General features: G+C 48.4%; 1 protein-coding gene across 1 annotated transcript in view; it reads left to right on the forward strand.

The window, feature by feature from the left end:
- The first annotated feature begins 336 nt into the window (after nucleotides 1–336).
- The window catches only part of LOC136402517 (ectonucleotide pyrophosphatase/phosphodiesterase family member 7-like), a 34,430-nt gene continuing 16,877 nt past the window's right edge, over nucleotides 337–17,889 (forward strand). Inside the window, exon 1 of the mRNA XM_066379981.1 lies at nucleotides 337–630. Within this exon, the coding sequence (XP_066236078.1) occupies nucleotides 384–630 (247 nt within the window). The 5' untranslated portion in view covers nucleotides 337–383. The remainder of the gene's footprint in view (nucleotides 631–17,889) is intronic.

Genomic DNA, 17,889 nt, shown 5'->3' on the forward strand with positions numbered 1-17,889 from the left:
TAAGCAAAGGAAAGCCCCAGTCTAACTTGTCTCCCAAATCTTTACAACAGTAGAATGAGTATAAGAGTCCAAAATATTTCACGCGACTTGGCTTTTCTCATCGGGGTAAAATACATATAACATAAAATTGACCATTTTAAAATGTACAATTCTGTGGCAGTAAGTGCATTCACAATGCTGTGCAAACATCGCCACTACCCATTTCCGGAACTTTTTCGCCGTGGAAAACGTGCCATCTTGTTACACTCCGGGTATTCTGATCCTCAGCAGAGCTAGAGCCGAATTATCAGTTTGGACTTTGTTCAACCACAGATACAAAAGGGAGAAGACGGGAGCAGGCCCGTGAACTCTGCGACGTGTCCCTGCGAGGTGCTCGCAGCACGATGGGGCTCAGGGTCCTCGGGCTGCTGCTGCCCGTTCTACTGGGCTGGGCCAGCGGCCACCCCGTCCCCGGGAGGAAGAGCTTCAACAAGCTGCTGCTGATCTCGTTTGACGGCTTCCGCTGGGACTACGACCAGGATGTGGACACCCCCAACATGGACCGCCTGGCCCGGGAGGGAGTGAAGGCCAAGTACCTCACCCCGCCCTTTGTGACAATGACCTCCCCGTCTCACTTCACCACAATCTCAGGTGAGTCCCACTCTGCAGCCAGTCCACACGTGCTGGTGGAAGGCCCCTACATCTGTCGTTCCCTGAGGCCGAGCCCATTCTGTCTCAGTTCTGGGGGGACCGAGGCAGCTCGTGTCACTTGGGGTCACCCCCTGGAAGAAGCACTAACTTAGAATACCCTGGGATCTCAGGGCTGTTTCTAGAACCCCGTGGGCTACGGAGCACTGAGCTACAGACAGAATCAGGATTAGGGCTGTAGTCTCCCAAGGGACCTCCGTGCCCCCCAGACCCAGCCCACCCTCCACCCCGCATCTCACACAGTGGCTGGTGGTCTTTTTAAAAAGTAAGTCATTAAAGAATTTTATAAAAATAATAAAACCTTAAAGTTTAAAGAACTCAGTTAGATCAGGCAACTCCCCCTGCTTAACGCTGGCAGGTTAAAGGGACATGGATGCTCTTTGAAGAGAATGCAAATTTTGTCCTTCAAGGGCCAAGAAGTCCTCACGGGCTGGTTCCTAGTCTCTCCTGACCTCTCTCACCTCTCTTCCCCTCGAGTGTTTCCCACCATATGACAAAGGCCTCCTACCTGTACCTCCTGGCAGCCCCACCTGCCTCAGGGCCCTTGCCTGGGCTGCTTCCCCCAGCTCACCTGGAGCAGGTAGTCCACGGGGCGGGCAGACATTAGACAAGCACACACACTACTAGATCTCGTTACAACTCGGAGAGGCACCAGGGAGGAAGAGGAGAGCTTCTCCAGGAGAAGACGGCCAGGGTGAGCGGATATGAAATTGAAGAGGCAGGAAAGGGTCCTAGGATGGGGACAATTGAGCTGCAAGTGAAAGAGACCTCGAGGGACAAGAGGAAGGAAAAGTGTTCTAGGCAGAGGGAACAGCATGAGTGAGGTCTCTGTGACAAGAAGGATCATGGTTGTCCCAGAATCCCCACTATAATAAGAATAACATTTGCTTCCGTTTCCCACATGGGCTTGACGTCAGCACCATGGCAGGTGCTCTGCCTCCGTTAACTCTGATACAATACTGCAAAGCACTGTCCCCATTGCGCAGATGAGAACTCTAAAGCTGAAGAGCTGCCCAGTGGCTCGGCCAGGAAGTGGGGAAGGGAGGGGCCAGGCCTGGAAGCAGGGTGCCCCTGGCCACAGGGAACTGGGAATCCGCCGACCCCTCTCACAGGGCGTGAAGAGGTGCCACTTTCTGGGGCTCCCAGGGCAGCTCAAGGCACCTCTGAGATGACATGCAAACTGCCGGCGCCATTTTTCAGGGAGAGGGTTTTATCTCTTCCACCAGACTCTCCGAGGGGCCCTCTAATCAGAAACTTCAAAGATAAAGCTGAACGACCACTCAGAGGGAGATTTGCTGAGAGAGATTTTCCTATATGTAAACTCTTTGAGAGGCTAGCCATTTGGGAACTATTAGCACCAGGAAGCAGGGACTAAATAGCCCTTTTCTGGAAAAAGCAAACACCACTTCCCGGTGGCTCTAACTTCATAACACTTCAAAGATCTCCCGTGGGCAGGTGCTGGGTCCCTGGCCACAGAGAATATACATGGGCATGAAATTTTATAAGGCTTGCCCACTCTTTATTTCTTCCCAAAAGGGTTTTGATGAGAAGATATAAACAGTGAGAGCAAATTTTTAAAATTACAAAATCTCCCCCAACTCCTCTCCTAGCTCACTGCCCGCGGGGAATGGGGACAGAACAGCTCCAGTGGAGGGCAATTTGACAGCTTCCACACGATCATGAGCGCAGGAACTTTATTATTTGGCAATAGCACTTGTAGGACTTTATCCTACAGATATATATCTGTGCGGGGGAGGGGGGGGAACCATGTACTTACAAAGTTACTCATTGCATTAGTGTTTGTAACCACAAAAGAAAAGACCCACCCAGAGGAGAGTGGCTAAGTAAAATATATCCACAGAATGGCATACTCTGTCACCTTTCCAAGAAAAAAAACGAGGAAGGCCTTGGTGCCCCATAAGAAGCTATCTCCAAGATGTGTTAAGTAACAAAAGTGAGATGCGAAGAATGTGTGCAGTATGGGTGTATGTGTGCAAATTCTATACATGTGGATATACACGCATACAATTGCTTCTAGAAGCAGAGAGGACCTCTGGATACGTAAACAGGAAATTGGTAACACTGGGTCCTCCAGGGAAAGGGGTGGGGTGCGAAAGAGACTCAGATTGTGTGCCCCGTATGTGGTATAGGTCTTGGACCACGTGGACATACTGACTAGAAGAAACAAAGTGTTATAACACACAAAGTAAAAATCTTTTTAACTCACCCGTGTGGAAAAGGCAAGTTCTGTATCCCCCTTATTTAAAACAAGACCTTCCATTGATTGAGCAGGACTCGCTCTGCTTCAACTTTAAAACAGGTTTTCCTACTGACACGAGGGACCGGCTCCGTCTCCGTGGCGGGGCCATCCTGCGCGCAGTGTTTCCCTACTGACACGAGGGACCGGCTCCGTCTCCGTGGCGGGGCCATCCTGCGCGCAGTGTTTCCCTGCTGACACGAGGGACCGGCTCTGTCTCCGTGGCGGGGCCATCCTGCGCGCAGTGTTTCCCTACTGACATGAGGGACCAGCTCTGGCTCTGCGGCTAATCCATCCTGCGCGCGGTGTTTCCCTGCTGACACGAGGGACCGGCTCCGTCTCCGTGGCGGGGCCATCCTGCGCGCGGTGTTTCCCTGCTGACACGAGGGACCGGCTCCGTCTCCGTGGCGGGGCCATCCTGCGCACAGGGTTTCCCTGCTGACACGAGGGACCGGCTCCGTCTCCGTGGCGGGGCCATCCTGCGCGCGGTGTTTCCCTGCTGACACGAGGGACCGGCTCCGTCTCCGTGGCGGGGCCATCCTGTGCACGGGGTTTCCCTGCTGACAGGAGGGACCGGCTCCGTCTCCGTGGCGGGGCCATCCTGCGCGCGGTGTTTCCCTGCTGACACGAGGGACCGGCTCCGTCTCCGTGGTGGGGCCATCCTGCGCGCGGTGTTTCCCTGCTGACACAAGGGACCGGCTCCGTCTCCGTGGCGGGGCCATCCTGTGCGCGGTGTTTCCCTGCTGACACGAGGGACCGGCTCTGTCTCCGTGGCGGGGCCATCCTGCGCGCGGTGTTTCCCTACTGACACGAGGGACCGGCTCCGTCTCCGTGGCGGGGCCATCCTGTGCGCGGTGGGATGGGGAGCAGCCTCCATCCACCCACTATGACAACCAAAAACGTCTCCAGACATTGCCCAATGCCCCTGGCTGAAAAACCACTGCCCGGAGAGCTTGAGCCCAGAACCTGGCTTATGAAGATGCCCGGCAAATATCACGATTATCTTGTCCTTCAATTCTCATTAACAGTGATATGAGGTCAGGACAGTTACTCTCTCTATGGTCACAGAAGACACAAATCTTCCCTGGGGCAGGAGCAGGATTCGAACTCAGCCTTGAACAGTTAAGACAATGGGTCTTCAGCCCCTGTCCTCCAGATGACTACAGCCCTCTGATATCTTTGCTTTGATTAAGTAATCATTCCCAACCCCCTTGAATGTTGCCTGTCCTCAGATCTTCCAGGCAATGAGTATATATGCTGAATAGCTGTATTAATGAGAGAGAGGCCACCCTGGACCCAGCAAAACCACTGGTATTTGTCTTCATGAGCTGAGCTCACGCTGACCTCTGCCTGACTCCAATGTGGAAAAGAATCATCTGTAATAGGAAAAATAATGAATACAAATTGGTGCTGCTGGCACCCAAAGACCTCATCAGATTCCAGGGGGTCGGCCTGACACAAACTATGATAAAAGAGGCTCTCTTGGCCCCACAGCTAATTCACCGATGTTCTTACAAACACCTCTGGGCAATTTAACACGGGAGAGAGGGGGTGACGGGGCATGCTGCCACACTGCCCCAGATCTCAGCTGCAAAGTAGGATGGCACAGCGCCAACAAGGGCTAGGTCCACAGAGCCACCTGGTCACCCCTGCGAGAACCCTAGACAGACTCCAAGGATGCAGGGCCAGGTGGTCCCAAGGTTGGAGAAGCCAGGCCCCAGGCCCAGGGCCTAAGAGTAGGCCCTCCTAAAGCATAGCTGACTTGGCTGCCCAGGTCAGAACCCCGGGCCACCCAGGACACAGCCCACATCTGGGCAGCAGGCCCTCCTTGTGTTTGGGACAGCCAGGTGTGTGAATATCTCCGCCTCCCCCCGGAGCCAGGATCTCAGGAGTCTCATCAGCTTTCCCTGTTGCCAGGGAAGAAGGTCTTCCTGGAGAGATTTTTTTTAGGATGCTCTGCTATATGCATTCTTTCATTCGGTTATTGTTTGAGCATCTCCATTGGGCCAGGCAGTGAGGATAGTGATAACTAGACACTTACGTGTCCCCAGGGCCTTGCCATCCTCCCACAGCCTGTCCTATGACACATGCCCATGTCCCCTGTTCCCCCAGGTCCCGCAGACCTTTGGCGGGGCTTGCTCCTGTTTCTCTGTAGTCCTACCAGGGAGAAGGACAAAAAAGCCACTGTCCTGGGAACCCTTCCACCTCCGCTCTTTTCTCTGACAGCTTAGGGCGTCAGACAGGGGAGTTTTGTTCTTACTCACCTGTGTCCCCCCGAAAACTTGATCTGCACCCCAACTCCCCTGTGGCTCCCACAAGGAACCCAGCTTGTGAAAGTCAAAGCCAGGGGTGTCTCTGCTTTCTCCACTTTCCCCCATGGCGTCCCTTCCTTGAAGCATGGCAGAAGTCCTGGCTGTTTGAATAAGGGAAAGGCTATGGGAGAGAGCATTTTAACTGGCTGTTAATTCAAAATAGCCCAACTTATCATGTCTCCATTCAAGAAAATCTTTGCCCCCCTAAGAAAGGCATAGGTTTTCCCTGTCCAGGTCTCTCAGTGCGTAGGCAACAGGTTGTCTCTGTTCCCCAGAGATCTCAGGTTCAACCCTGGTCAGGGCACATAGGAGAAGCAATCGATGAGTATGCAACTAAATGGAACAACTAAGTGACACAAGTTGATACTCCTTTCGCTCTCTCTCCCTTCCCCTCCCTCTCCCTTCCTCTCTCTCTCAAATCAATGGGGGGGGGGGGGAAGAGCGTATATTTTTCCTTCAAGTATTTGCCCACCAGCACCACCTGCAAGAAGGGGAAGTGAGGCCTCTGTCTAGGATCAAGGCTTCCAAGTGCAGCAAGACCTGGCTGTGAAGTGACGTTCTCCCTCCAGCTCCCCAAGGTGGAGCACTGGGCAAGCCTGCACATTCATTGAGCTCCTCCCCTCCCTCAACGGATGGGACATGACTTCCTCCAAGATAGTTTTCTGTCTCCTCCCCCCCCCCCATCCATCCTCCCAGCTCCATGCCCCCGCCCCACACAGAGGGGAGCCGGCCACAGCACCTGAAAGTTCCCTAAGCTGGAAGCTGGATGGATGAGTTTTCAATGGCTGCGTTACCACGAACTCAGTAGCTTAAAACAATACCCACTTCCTATCTCTCAGTTTCCGTAGGTCAGGATTTTGAGCGTGACCGAGTTTGGTCCTCTGCTCAGGGACTCACAAGGCTGCAATCAAAGTGTCGGCCAGGCTGGGGTCTTCTCCCAGCTCATGTGGCTTTTGGAAGAAGTCATTTCTTTGCAGCTTAAAACTCATGGCAACTTGTTTCCCCAAGGTCAGCAAGAGAGTGTCTCTCTCCTCTAGACCAGTGGTTTTCAACCTTTTTATACTTGGGGACAAGTGACTTAGCCAGCCGGCAACAGAAACATGCAACAAATAAAGTTTTATCTTACTGTGCATAACAGTGCAATAGGATACAAGCTGGTGCTTGATTTCCAAACTCCACATGTATGATGCATTGAATACCATGTAAGTTTGTCCGAACGCTTTCTTGCCAATTGCACATGACTTGCTAATGTTCTGATGGTGCAGAAGGTTGTATAAACAAGCCTACAAGTTCCAAAAATACCTAAGACAACTTCAATAGTATTTTTATCAGTGATACAGGCTGATAAGTGGCAATCACTCTGAGCATAAGCAAATTCGACTGAGATCATTGGGTCTATAATCTTCATACACTATCCCGGTAGTTAACTCTTTTGCAGACGGGCATGGATTTCCGATGACTGGCACCAGACCGTGGGCCAGTGGTTGAAAGGCACTGCTCTAGACCCTCTTTTAAGAGCTCACCTGATTAGGTCAGGGTCACCCTAGATAATTTCCCTTTTGATTAACTCAAAGTGAACTGCTTAGAGGTCTCACTCAGTAACATCTGCAAAATCCCTTCAACTTCTCCATGTATTATTGGTTAGAAGCAAGCCACTGGCAACGTCCATGTCCAAGAGGAGAGAACTAAACATGGTGTGTATATGAGGACGCAGGGATCTCGGAGGCCATGCTGGAATTCTGCCTACATCAATAGGTTCTTGATGGGGGCTCAGATAACCAGGGGGTGAGCATCAGTCTTTGTTTAAAGGCAACCGGAAATAGGGATTGGTACCCCAGAAAAGCTTCCAGAATTAGGGTCTAACCTCTGAGCCCCAGGGGCTGGTGCAAGAGGGGCAAGGAGCGACCATAGAGGGTGGACCGCCCACATCACCATGTGTCACCTCATTAGTATTAGTCCCTTTCTGTTGCTGAAATTAAGCTGATGAAGATGAGGATGAGAACTAAGATGGTTGTGATGATTTTGAAGAAGAGGAAGAGAGAGGAGAAGAAGAAGGAGGAAGAGGAGGAGGAGATGGAGGAGCAGGAGAAAGAAGATTATTAATCTGTAACTGCTCACATGCTTTTTCTAGGGCTTCCATAACAAATACTGCAAACTGGGTGGCTTAAAACAGCAGAAATTTGTTGTCTAGCAGTTCTGAAGGATAGAAGTGTGAAATCAAAGTGTCATTAGAGCCATGCTCCCTGTGAACCCTATAGGGCAGGGGTCGGGAAACTTTTTGGCTGAGAGAGCCATGAACGCCACACATTTTAAAATGTAATTTCATGAAAGCCATACAACGAGCCATATACGTTATGCATTATCCAATAAAAATTTGGTGTTGTCCCGGAGGACAGCTGTGATTGGCTCCAGCCACCCGCAACCATGAACATAAGCGGTAGGAAATGAATGGATTGTATTACATGAGAATGTTTTATATTTTTAACATTATTATTTTTATTAAAGATTTGTCTGCGAGCCAGATGAGGCCATCAAAAGAGCCACATCTGGCTCACGAGCCATAGGTTCCCGACCCCTGCTATAGGGAATCCTTCTTTGTCTCTTCTTAGCTTCCTGTGATTCACAGGCAATCCTTGGTGTTCTTTGGCTTGTAGATGCATCACTACAATCCTCTGTGCAATCCATGGAGCTCTCCCTGTGTCTCTGTCTTCTCATGCCATCTTCTTACAAGGACACTAGTCATTTGGATTAAGGGTCCGTCCTTCTTTGGTATGACCTTATTTCTGCAATGGTCCTATTTCCACATAAGGTCACTTTCTGAGGACCTGGGGTTTAGGGCCTCCACATATCTTTTCAAAGGAACACAATTCAACTCATAATTCATTGATGGCTTCAGGTGTGGCTACATCCAGGTTCTCAAATTATGTCATCAAAATGATCTCTCGGCCCTGGCCGGTTGGCTCAGTGGTAGAGCGTCGGCCTGGCGTGCAGAAGTCCCGGGTTCGATTCCCGGCCAGGGCACACAGGAGAAGCGCCCATCTACTTCTCCACCCCTCCCCCTCTCCTTCCTCTCTGTCTCTCTCTTCCCCTCCCACAGCCAAGGCTCCATTGGAGCAAAGATGGCCCGGGCGCTGGGGATGGCTCCTTGGCCTCTGCCCCAGGCACTAGAGTGGCTCTGGTTGCAACAGAGCAATGCCCTGGAGGGGCAGAGCATCACCACCTGGTGGGCAGAGCGTCGCCCCCTGGTGGGCGTGCCGGGTGGATCCCGGTCGGGCGCATGCGGGAGTCTGTCTGACTGTCTCTCCCCGTTTCCAGCTTCAGAAAAAATAAAATAAAATAAAATAAAAAATTTAAAAAATTTAAAAAAATTTTAAAAATAAAAAAATTTTAAAAAAAGGATCTCTCTATCCCTCTCTCTCTCTCTCTCCCTCTGTCTCTCTCCTTCTCTCTCTCCTTTTTTTCCTAAGAGTGACCACAGAATTCCCAAGATGACTCTCCTTGGGCTAATATTCTTCTCAGAACCAGTTGCTGTGGTCAGGGTGATGGAATGGTGTTGACCATCCTAGCTGGGACCACATGCCCACCCCCAGGTTAGCCCAGCACAAAGCGTGTGAACTGTGAGTGGTGGGCTGGTGGGTCCCCAGTGGAAAGTCGGGGACTATTATCAGAGGGAGGAGCAAGGAAAGAAGGCCTGGCAAAACTGAGAGAAGCCCACCACCTCAGCCTGAGTGTAACCATGAAGGGCAGGGTTGGCAGTCTGCAGACCAGAATCCAGTACTCAGTCCCCTGAAATCACACCTCTGTCTGTGGGGCCACCCACAGAGCAGGGAACTAGTGATCACACCTGCAAACAGCCACTTCCCAGCACTGTCCCTCCATCTCTCTGAACTCTATTATAGTTCCCCTCAGATCTCACCAGAATGAAAAGCCATGCTCTGAGGCTTAGCAGCTCACTCTGATAGGCAAAATCACCCAATTCCCTCTCTCTCTCTCTCTTGAGAAGCCTGTACTTACTGTACCATCACTAGTAATGACAATGAACATTTTTTGCAATCTCAGTTTTTATTACAAAATGATTGAGAACCCGTAAAAGTTATGTTGTTGAAACTAAGGAAATCCTGCCAAGCAAATGGGGGGTGGGGGGGTGGATAGGAATTCTTATGGCAGCAGCATAAATATATTTTCTCCCCCCGAGGAACCGACTAAAATTAAGAAGCTATCACCACTGTGTTTCAGATAAAATCTATCAAAAGCATAGCCATGATATTATAATTTGACAGTTTTAGATCTAGTCAAATGGATATGGCCCTGGGGTGTAAAGGAGACATTCCATAACTAGATACTGGTCAAGAATAATAAAAGTAAGTTTCTCTCTGTTCAACATTTTCTCCTTCTTTGACAGGACACTTGATGGCAGCCTAGGGGCCCCTGCTGGCCAAAAATTAAGTCTCCAGTTCTAGAACCGCCCCCAGGGCAACCCCAAAACCAGAGCAACCACTTACAGCCATGTAGATTGTGAACAGCACAATCCTGGGGGTCTGTTTCCATGAATAACATATGAGTGGTGCCCCCTGCAGGTGTGCAGTGCACAACTTGCACGAATGATCCATTGTTTATCATCGATCCCAAAATCAACCTGCAGGAGGTAAAAAACTTCCCGTAGATGTAAACCAGTCATGAGTCCACCTCCCCTTCTCCATGAGAACAGGAGCAAAGGACAGGTGGCCAAAAGTACTTGGATGAGCTTTAGGACAAAATTAGTTTCTCAGCCTTGGTACTATCAACATCTTGAGCCAGATCATTCATTCTTTGTCTTGGGGGGATGGGCATCCAGTGCATATAGAGTATTTAACAGAATCCCTGGCCTCTGCCTGCTAGAGGCCAGCAGCATTCTCCCCCAGTTATGACAACCAAAATTGGCTCCAGGCATTGCCAGATGTTTCTTATGGGGCCAAATCACTAACGAGTTGAAAACCCCTGAACAAGATGTACAATATTCAAATCACATGTAAATCAGAGAGCCAAAGGTCACGCAGATGACAACCTAACCATTGGGGGTGGGGGAGTCTGCAAGAGGTAAGAGAAGTAGAGAAAAAGAAAGAAAATTAAATTCCTGCTGCTGGTAACAAGACAAGCCCAGCAGATGTTGGAAACCTAGTTGGAAGATCCTGTCAAAATTAATCAGCTCCCATCCTGTTCCCCCAGCAACAGCCCCTGGCTAAAAAAGTCCTGGAAGTCAACAAAGGCCAAAACACAGGCAAGCAGAACTAAGAAACAACAGATTTGGAACAAAAACATGACCTTATAACACCTGTCATTTCCACAAAGGGAGAAAAAAATGGAATCATGGAAAAAAAATTGAAAATAATGAAAGCTGGAAAACCAAGGTCTCTCCTAACATTTCATTATGGAAATTTCTGCAGAAAAAGCAGAGAAAGTTTCATGATGAACCACTGCGCACCCAGCACCCAGCTGCAAGAATTTGTCCATACTTTGCCACTCTAGTTCCATTGTCCCCACACAATGCCCTTTGCTTTCTTCTTTCCTTTCTATCCTTCCTTTCTTTCCTTCCTTCCTTCCTTCCTTCCTTCCTTCCTTCCTTCCTTCCTTCCTTCCTTCCTTCCTTCCTTCCTTCCTTCCTTTCTGGAATCTTTTAAAGCAAATGCCAGACGTCATGTCATCCCATCCATAATACATCAGTATGCATTTCTAAGAGTTTGGTTCGGTTTGGTTTCTACATAACTTCCATGCCAGATTTAACTGATGTACTTGAAGAAACTATTAATAGAATTCTTGCAAGTGTGTAAAAGATCTACTTGCCACCGCAGAGCCTCTCCTACTAGCACTGCTCAAAGACAACCGGGGCGTCTGGTTAAAATGCAGATTCGGGTTCAGGGAATGTGGGCTGGGGCCTGAGGGTCCACATTTCTACCAAGCTCCCAAGTGAGGTTGACACCAAGGGTCCATGGAGCACACAAGAAGAAGGGTCAGCCCAAAACACCATAGCAACCAAGCAAAACATCGTGACTGCTCTGGCTTCCAAGGCCTTGAGTGAGAGGAGAAGCTGGAATCACTGGAGACGGACAGCACAAGTGTATTAGTTTCCCGTGGCTGCTGTCACAAAGCAACACAAGCTGGTGGCTTAAAACAACAAAATGCCTAGAGGCCAGAAATCCACAATCAAGGTGCCAGGCAGGGCTGTGCTCCCTCTGGAGGTTCTAGGAGAGAATCCTACCTACCTTGCTTCTTTGGTGGCTGCCAGCATTCCTTGGCTTGTGGCAGCATCAATCCGGTCTCCGTTTTCCTGGTCACATTGTCTCCTCTGCCTGTGTTCTCTTCTATTCTGCTTCTTATAAGGAAATGTGTCTTTGGGTTTAGAGCCCACACAGATAATCCAAGATAATCTCCTCATCTCAAAATCCTTACTTCTGTAAAGTAAGGTAACATTGTTTCCAAATAAGGCTGCATTCACAGGTTCTAAGGATAAGAATATTATCCTATCTTTGGAGGGAAAGGGGGTACCATCAGCCCATTACCGTGGTAAGAGAAATGGTAAAGTGAAAAAAAATATGCAGAAGCAAGGACAGATCCTGTCTCGGTGACAATGGCCAGTAAATCGGGCCAAAGGTAGAACTGTGTGTCAGTAAGGATCCCAGATGCAACTCAAGGGCAGCACCTCTGCTTCCGGCTCCTTGAAGAAAGAGCGTTTCTGTTTCTGACAGCAGCTCAAAGGAAGAGGTGCGGGTGAGGAAGCCCATTCTCTGCTGGCCTCGTTCCTAAGGGATCACGCCTCTGCCTTAGAGCCATTTTCAAGTCTTGTTCAAGGATGCAATGATTTATTGATGGCTATAATTAAAAAGTAATGTCAAAAAGAAGCAGCGTCAGCACTTCTCATTTGCATATACACATGAGCAAGAGCAGCTTAGTAAAATGGGTGCACTAGGGTTTTATTTTCTCTATCCCGAGAAGGGCTGCCATTATCTGGTGCTAAATGTGGAGGTCAGGCCTCATTTCTAGAGCAGGAGTTGGTAAGGTGTCACATTTCAGTTGGTGCACTGAAACACCTGTTCTTATTTCCATATTTTTATGTTATCAGTGGGTGGCACTCAGGGTTATAGACTTGGGGTGAGTGTGGTTTTGAGCCCTGGAAGGGATTCCTTCAGTGGGAATTTGGCTGTGGTTCTGCATTAATTTGTCTGCTCAAGATTGGAGCACTGGGTTGATTTCAGGTGGTTGGTTGACTTGATTTGGCAGCTGTACTTGCTGATTTCATACTGGCTGGTTATTAAGACATTTTCTTCTTTAGTTTTGGGAATGTGAGTTTAATGAAGCACTGGACCTCACGAATCAGAAGGAAAATGAAGGTACATTTAAAGCTTATATGCTAGATTAGTTCAAAGGAATTAGTAAATGACTCACAGTAGGTCCTCAAATGATTGTTAAATAAGTGGATGCATGAAAGCGTGTCAGTGCCCAAGTGGACTATTTGCAAATATATAGACCAGTGGTGGTCAACCTGGTCCCTACCGCCCCCTAGTGGGTGTTCCAGCTTTCATGGGGGGCGGTAGTGGAGCAACCAAAGTATATATAAATAAAAAGATAGATTTAACTATAGTAAGTTGTTTTATAAAGATTTATTCTGCCAAACAGCAAAAATCCGACATAAAGTACTTGGTAAGTAATTTTATTATATGCTTTAACTTGCTGTAACTCTGCTTTATAAATTTTATAAGGTAAAGTTACTTTCCTACTTTATAAATCACCATTACTGTGGAACCGGTGGGCGGTTAGAAAATGTTACTACTAACAGAGATACAAAAGTGGGCGGTAGGTGTAAAAAGGTTGACTACCCCTGATAGATACTGTTGCACCTGAAAATTAGTAGGTAGAAGCTGAGGAAATGTTGGATGGAGGGAGTGCTTTTATTGTGTCTTTAAATTATAGCATGGTTTATTTTAATTCCACTAAAGTATTTTTTCCCAAATTGACTTCGGACTAAATCAAGTTCTGCTTTCTAGTTGTTCGATCATACCTGGCCAACTGCAAATGAGATGTAGGGTGGGAGGGAATTTATTCAATTCAATTCAGCAAACATTTATTGAATGCTTACTAAAGGAACAGCCCCATGCTTTGTGCCAGGGAGATTCCAACATAAATATGTCACCACCCTACTCTCAGCATGTCAGAGAAAAACGGTTATAAGAAACAGAAATCCATTCACGCTAGCTCAAGGGGAAGGACCACACTGCAAGGCTCTAGTGAGCAAACTCATGAATGTGAGAACCACATTAGAGGCCATTAAAGGATGGAAACTTCCTCTTTCTGGCGCTCAGAAGTCCAGCAGTCTTTCTTATCAGCACCATGGACTTTCCTATCTCTGCTTCTCTCACTCTCAACCATCTTTCTCTTTCTGCCCATGGTCAGCCACGGTAGACAGCAGAGCCCACCACCAGCTGATTAGCTACTGTCTCTCTTGGCTCAAGTCTTGAGAGAGAGAGAGAGAATTGGGTTTCCGGCCAACCAGTTGAATATAGGGAGGAGACACCACGTGGTACAAACATGGTGCCTAGACCCACCTTTCATCAGGATTTATGAGTAGGGGATTCTAAGAGAAGGTTCCTGTGAGCACTGCAGGCACTCCAGAATGTACTTTTGCTGTTTTTAACTCTCTCTCCTGCCCCCCTCTCTGTAAATACCCTGAGACAATCCAGGATAATACTTGGCTCAAAATATTTGAGAAGGGGAAGGAGACAGAAAAAGTTGGACCACACTCTGGACATCGTGGTTTCTTAAACTCACTCTGTATGTTTGAGAAAGAAATGTCAGTCCCTGAGAACCAAGAGAAGGAGCTGAATCTCTCTGGGTTTGTTCCCAGACCTGAAATGCTCGGCTGGGTACATTTGCCCACACCTTGCCATAAGTGATATGGCGTGGGAGTCAGCATTGTACCCTGATTAGAGCGTAATTAGCAAGCTGCAGAAATCTCATTCACAAGGAGAACTCATCCTACTTCCGGTTTAGCTTGCATAATTAATTGCCCACATCACCAGGCATTGAAATGACATGGATGACAGACGCTCAGTATGACAGAGAAGGAAAGAGCCCTTGGAAATGGTTAACGTGGCTTGCTTCACAAAGAGGGAAACTGAGGCCCAGAGAGAGAGTAAGGGGCTCATGAGAGGCAAGACCGACCCTCTCCTGCAGTCCAGCCCGCCTTGCGCAGCATTGAGTGGGACCCGCCCCTTCGCTGCCTCTGGAACTCCAAGCCCAGGCAACACTGCACCCTTCACCTCGGCTTTCTAGCCAGGTCCCTGGCTGTGGCCAAAGTAGAAAACGCAATTGAAGTAAAATATGAATGCTGCTCCCTACAGCTAGCTGTTCCTTTCTCCGCTTTTCTTCTCCTCTGTCGTGTTGCGCCCACATTCCAGAACGGGCCCTCGACCAGGATAAAGAGGCTTGAGCAGCGGGAAGGAGGAATCAAAGGGGCCGCGGAAACCCCTGCCGGGTCATTAGCGGCTGGATTTAGAACATGCCTTTAAGTGTCAGGGTAGAAATAACCCAAGCCCCACGGAGATGGTTCCCCGTGTGCAATTACTGAGACTAGCCGTGTGCGGAATGGAAGGGTCATGCTCCCTGAGCTCATTTTAGCTTAGTTGTTTGAAACTTGGGTAACATCGCTTTGAGGAGAAAATGGATTCTATGATTGGTTCCCAGGCTAGTCTACTTAGCTGGAATTATAATTGACCTGTGGCTGACACAGGGCATGCAATCAGCATCCTTAAGGTGCAGGAGGGGGAAGTTTCCATGTCCACGGCACCCTTTGCTTTCTCCCATCCCTTCTCCCAAGTCCTCCCAGGGGCTCTGGACCCCGAGCCTTCCCAGATACTGGAGGGAGCCAGGTGTTGATGCCTGCCTGCCCTCTCCCTGGTTCTCCATGGTGGGCCGCCTGCCGGAATTAAGGCGTGGATGTTAATGACTCATATGCATGTGTGCATGACTAAAGCCCCTGAACCAGTGAAGCTGACAGTCCATGGGCACTAACACCACCTTAGGAGCTCGTTAAAACTCAGGCTCCCAGGCCCCACGCCAGAGGAGAGGATTCAGCAAGGGCTATCAAGTCTAAGACTGATGGTAGAAACTACCGTGGAGAAACCCTACACTAGGCAAAATGGCAGGTGTTTGTAATCCCAGGGTGACTTGCTTTTTACTGAGCAGGAAGACAGAACAGAATCCAGGATATTTCAGGTTAAAAAAAAAAATAGAAGGCAAAGTCGAGCGGCTCCCTGGGTGAATTATCTGTGTGCTTCCGTTTCGTCTGCCGGAACATGGCACAGCCCAGCCGTGAGAAGGCTCAGGCACTGTAACAAGAGGAGGGCTCAGGGTAGATTGCAGGGGGCTTCCATGATTAATTGGTGAGGCTTGAACGGTTCTTGCCCATTACAGCCTCCACCAACAAGTAACAAAGTACTCCCACTGGCGGTGTCCAGGCGACTCCTGAGAGACAGTATAGCACAGAGATTAAAAGCACTGGCTGTGGAGTTCAACATCATCAGGCACGGAGAAATGCAAGTCAAAAGCATGACACACCACTTCACACCCACGCGGTTGGCCACGATTCAAAACAGGAAAATAACAAGTGTTGGTGAGGACATGGAGAAATTGTCATCCTTGTACATTGCTGACGGGCATGTAAAATGGTGCAGCCACTGTGGAAAATAGTTTAGCAATTCCTCAAAAATGCAAACAGACAGTTACCATATGACTCAGCAATTCTACCCCTAAAAGAATTAAAAGCAGAGATTCAAACCGATACCTCTACACGAGTGTTCATAGCAGCATTATTCACAGTAGACAAAAAAAAATGGAAATAACCCAAATTTCCATCAATTAATGAATGGATAAAAAAAACTCTATTGAATATTCCATATTCAATAATGATATGGAATATTATTCAGCCATGAAAAAGAATGAAATAGAGATACATGCTACAGAATGGATGAACCTGGAAAACTTTATGTTCAGTAAAAGAAACCAGAGACAAAAAGTCAATATTGTATGATTTCATTTCTATGAAATGTCCAGAGTAGACAAATCCATAGAGACAGAAAGTAGATTAATGGCCAACAGGAAATGGAGGAAGCGGGGGTGGGGGGTGACTGCTAATGATACAGGTCTCCTTTCGGGGTGACTAAAAGTCTTGGAACTAGAGATAGGTGATTATTTCACTATGATTGCATTGCACAAACTGCCACTGACTTGTACACTTTAAAATGTTAATGGTAATTTTAAGTTATGTAAATTTTACATGAATAACAAAAAAGCATGGGCTATAACCAAACCTCCCAGGTTGAAAGCCTAGCTCTGCTGCACGACCTTAAGCAAACTCTGTGCCTCAGTTTCCTGTAAAGGGAGAAATCTCTGAAGGGGCCTATAGTAATGCCCACTTGCAGGGCTTTGGGGCAGGTTACATGAATTGATATCCCTACAGCAGTGGTCCCCAACCCCCGGGCCGCGGACCGTTACCGGTCCGTGGGCCATTTGGTACCAGTCCGCAGAGAAAAAATAAGTAACTTACATTACTTTCGTTTTATTTATATTTAAGTCTGAACGATGTTTTATTTTTTTTAAATGACTAGATTCCCTCTGTTACATCCGTCTAAGACTCACTCTTGACACTTGTCTCGTAAGTTCGACAATTATATTTAAGAATACCACAGTTTTTACGCCGGTCACATAATTTTATTTTGTGCATTTATCCATCCCACCCTAAAGGCCGGTCTGTGAAAATATTTTTTGACATTAAACCGGTCCGTGGACCAAAAAAAGGTTGGGGACCACTGCCCTACAGGACTTGGCGTGGTTAACGTGTGCCATGGTTTCATCACAAACCTATCGCTGTTTCACAGGCAAACCAAGGCCAGGAGAGCCAGGAGCTTGTTCAAGTTCACACAGCAACTTCAGAAGTCATGTCAGGGTTGGCACCCAGTTCTTGGGCATTCTAGGTCACTGCTCTTCCTCTGCTGACAGTCTGATCTGTTCCCTGACCAAGCATCTTGACACTCCAAGGCCCCCAACCCCGGGCAGCAATACAAATTCTTTCCGGTAACCCCACGTGTGGTTGGCTCTGTGGCCTACCTACAAGGTGGAAACAATTCTTTAAAGCTTTACAGCAACAACTCTTTTTGTGTCTTGGGCCACCATGGGGGACTTTCCCCACCAGCAGCCTGGTGGTGACGGACCCGGCAGAGCGCTTTCCCATTCACTGTTCCCATGACCAGGAATGTCCTGCCTCATTTTACCTTGGACATAAGAGAAATCATCTCCATCTTATTACAGTCAGTAGGGTCATCCAGACTCTTTCTCCTCCAGGAGGCGGGGGAGCGGGAGCTCAGTGCCCCCTAGACTGGCCCCCACGTGGCCTCTCCTTTTCCCTGGTTGGATGTACGAGCACAGGGATTTTTCATATTCGGTTCAATTCCGGTGTCTTCAGGAACAATCTAGCTTGCTGACATTCCCCAACATCTACCTTCCTCCCTCAAGTAGAGAAAAATAAGTCTCTATGTCTGGAAATCCTCCCTGAGTCCTCTGGTTCCCTCAAACAGCATAGCCCATGGGAGTCCTAGGAGAAACCCT

This window comes from Saccopteryx leptura, chromosome 4, assembly GCF_036850995.1.
Source record: "Saccopteryx leptura isolate mSacLep1 chromosome 4, mSacLep1_pri_phased_curated, whole genome shotgun sequence".
In the NCBI taxonomy this organism is placed as follows: Eukaryota; Metazoa; Chordata; class Mammalia; order Chiroptera; family Emballonuridae; genus Saccopteryx; species Saccopteryx leptura.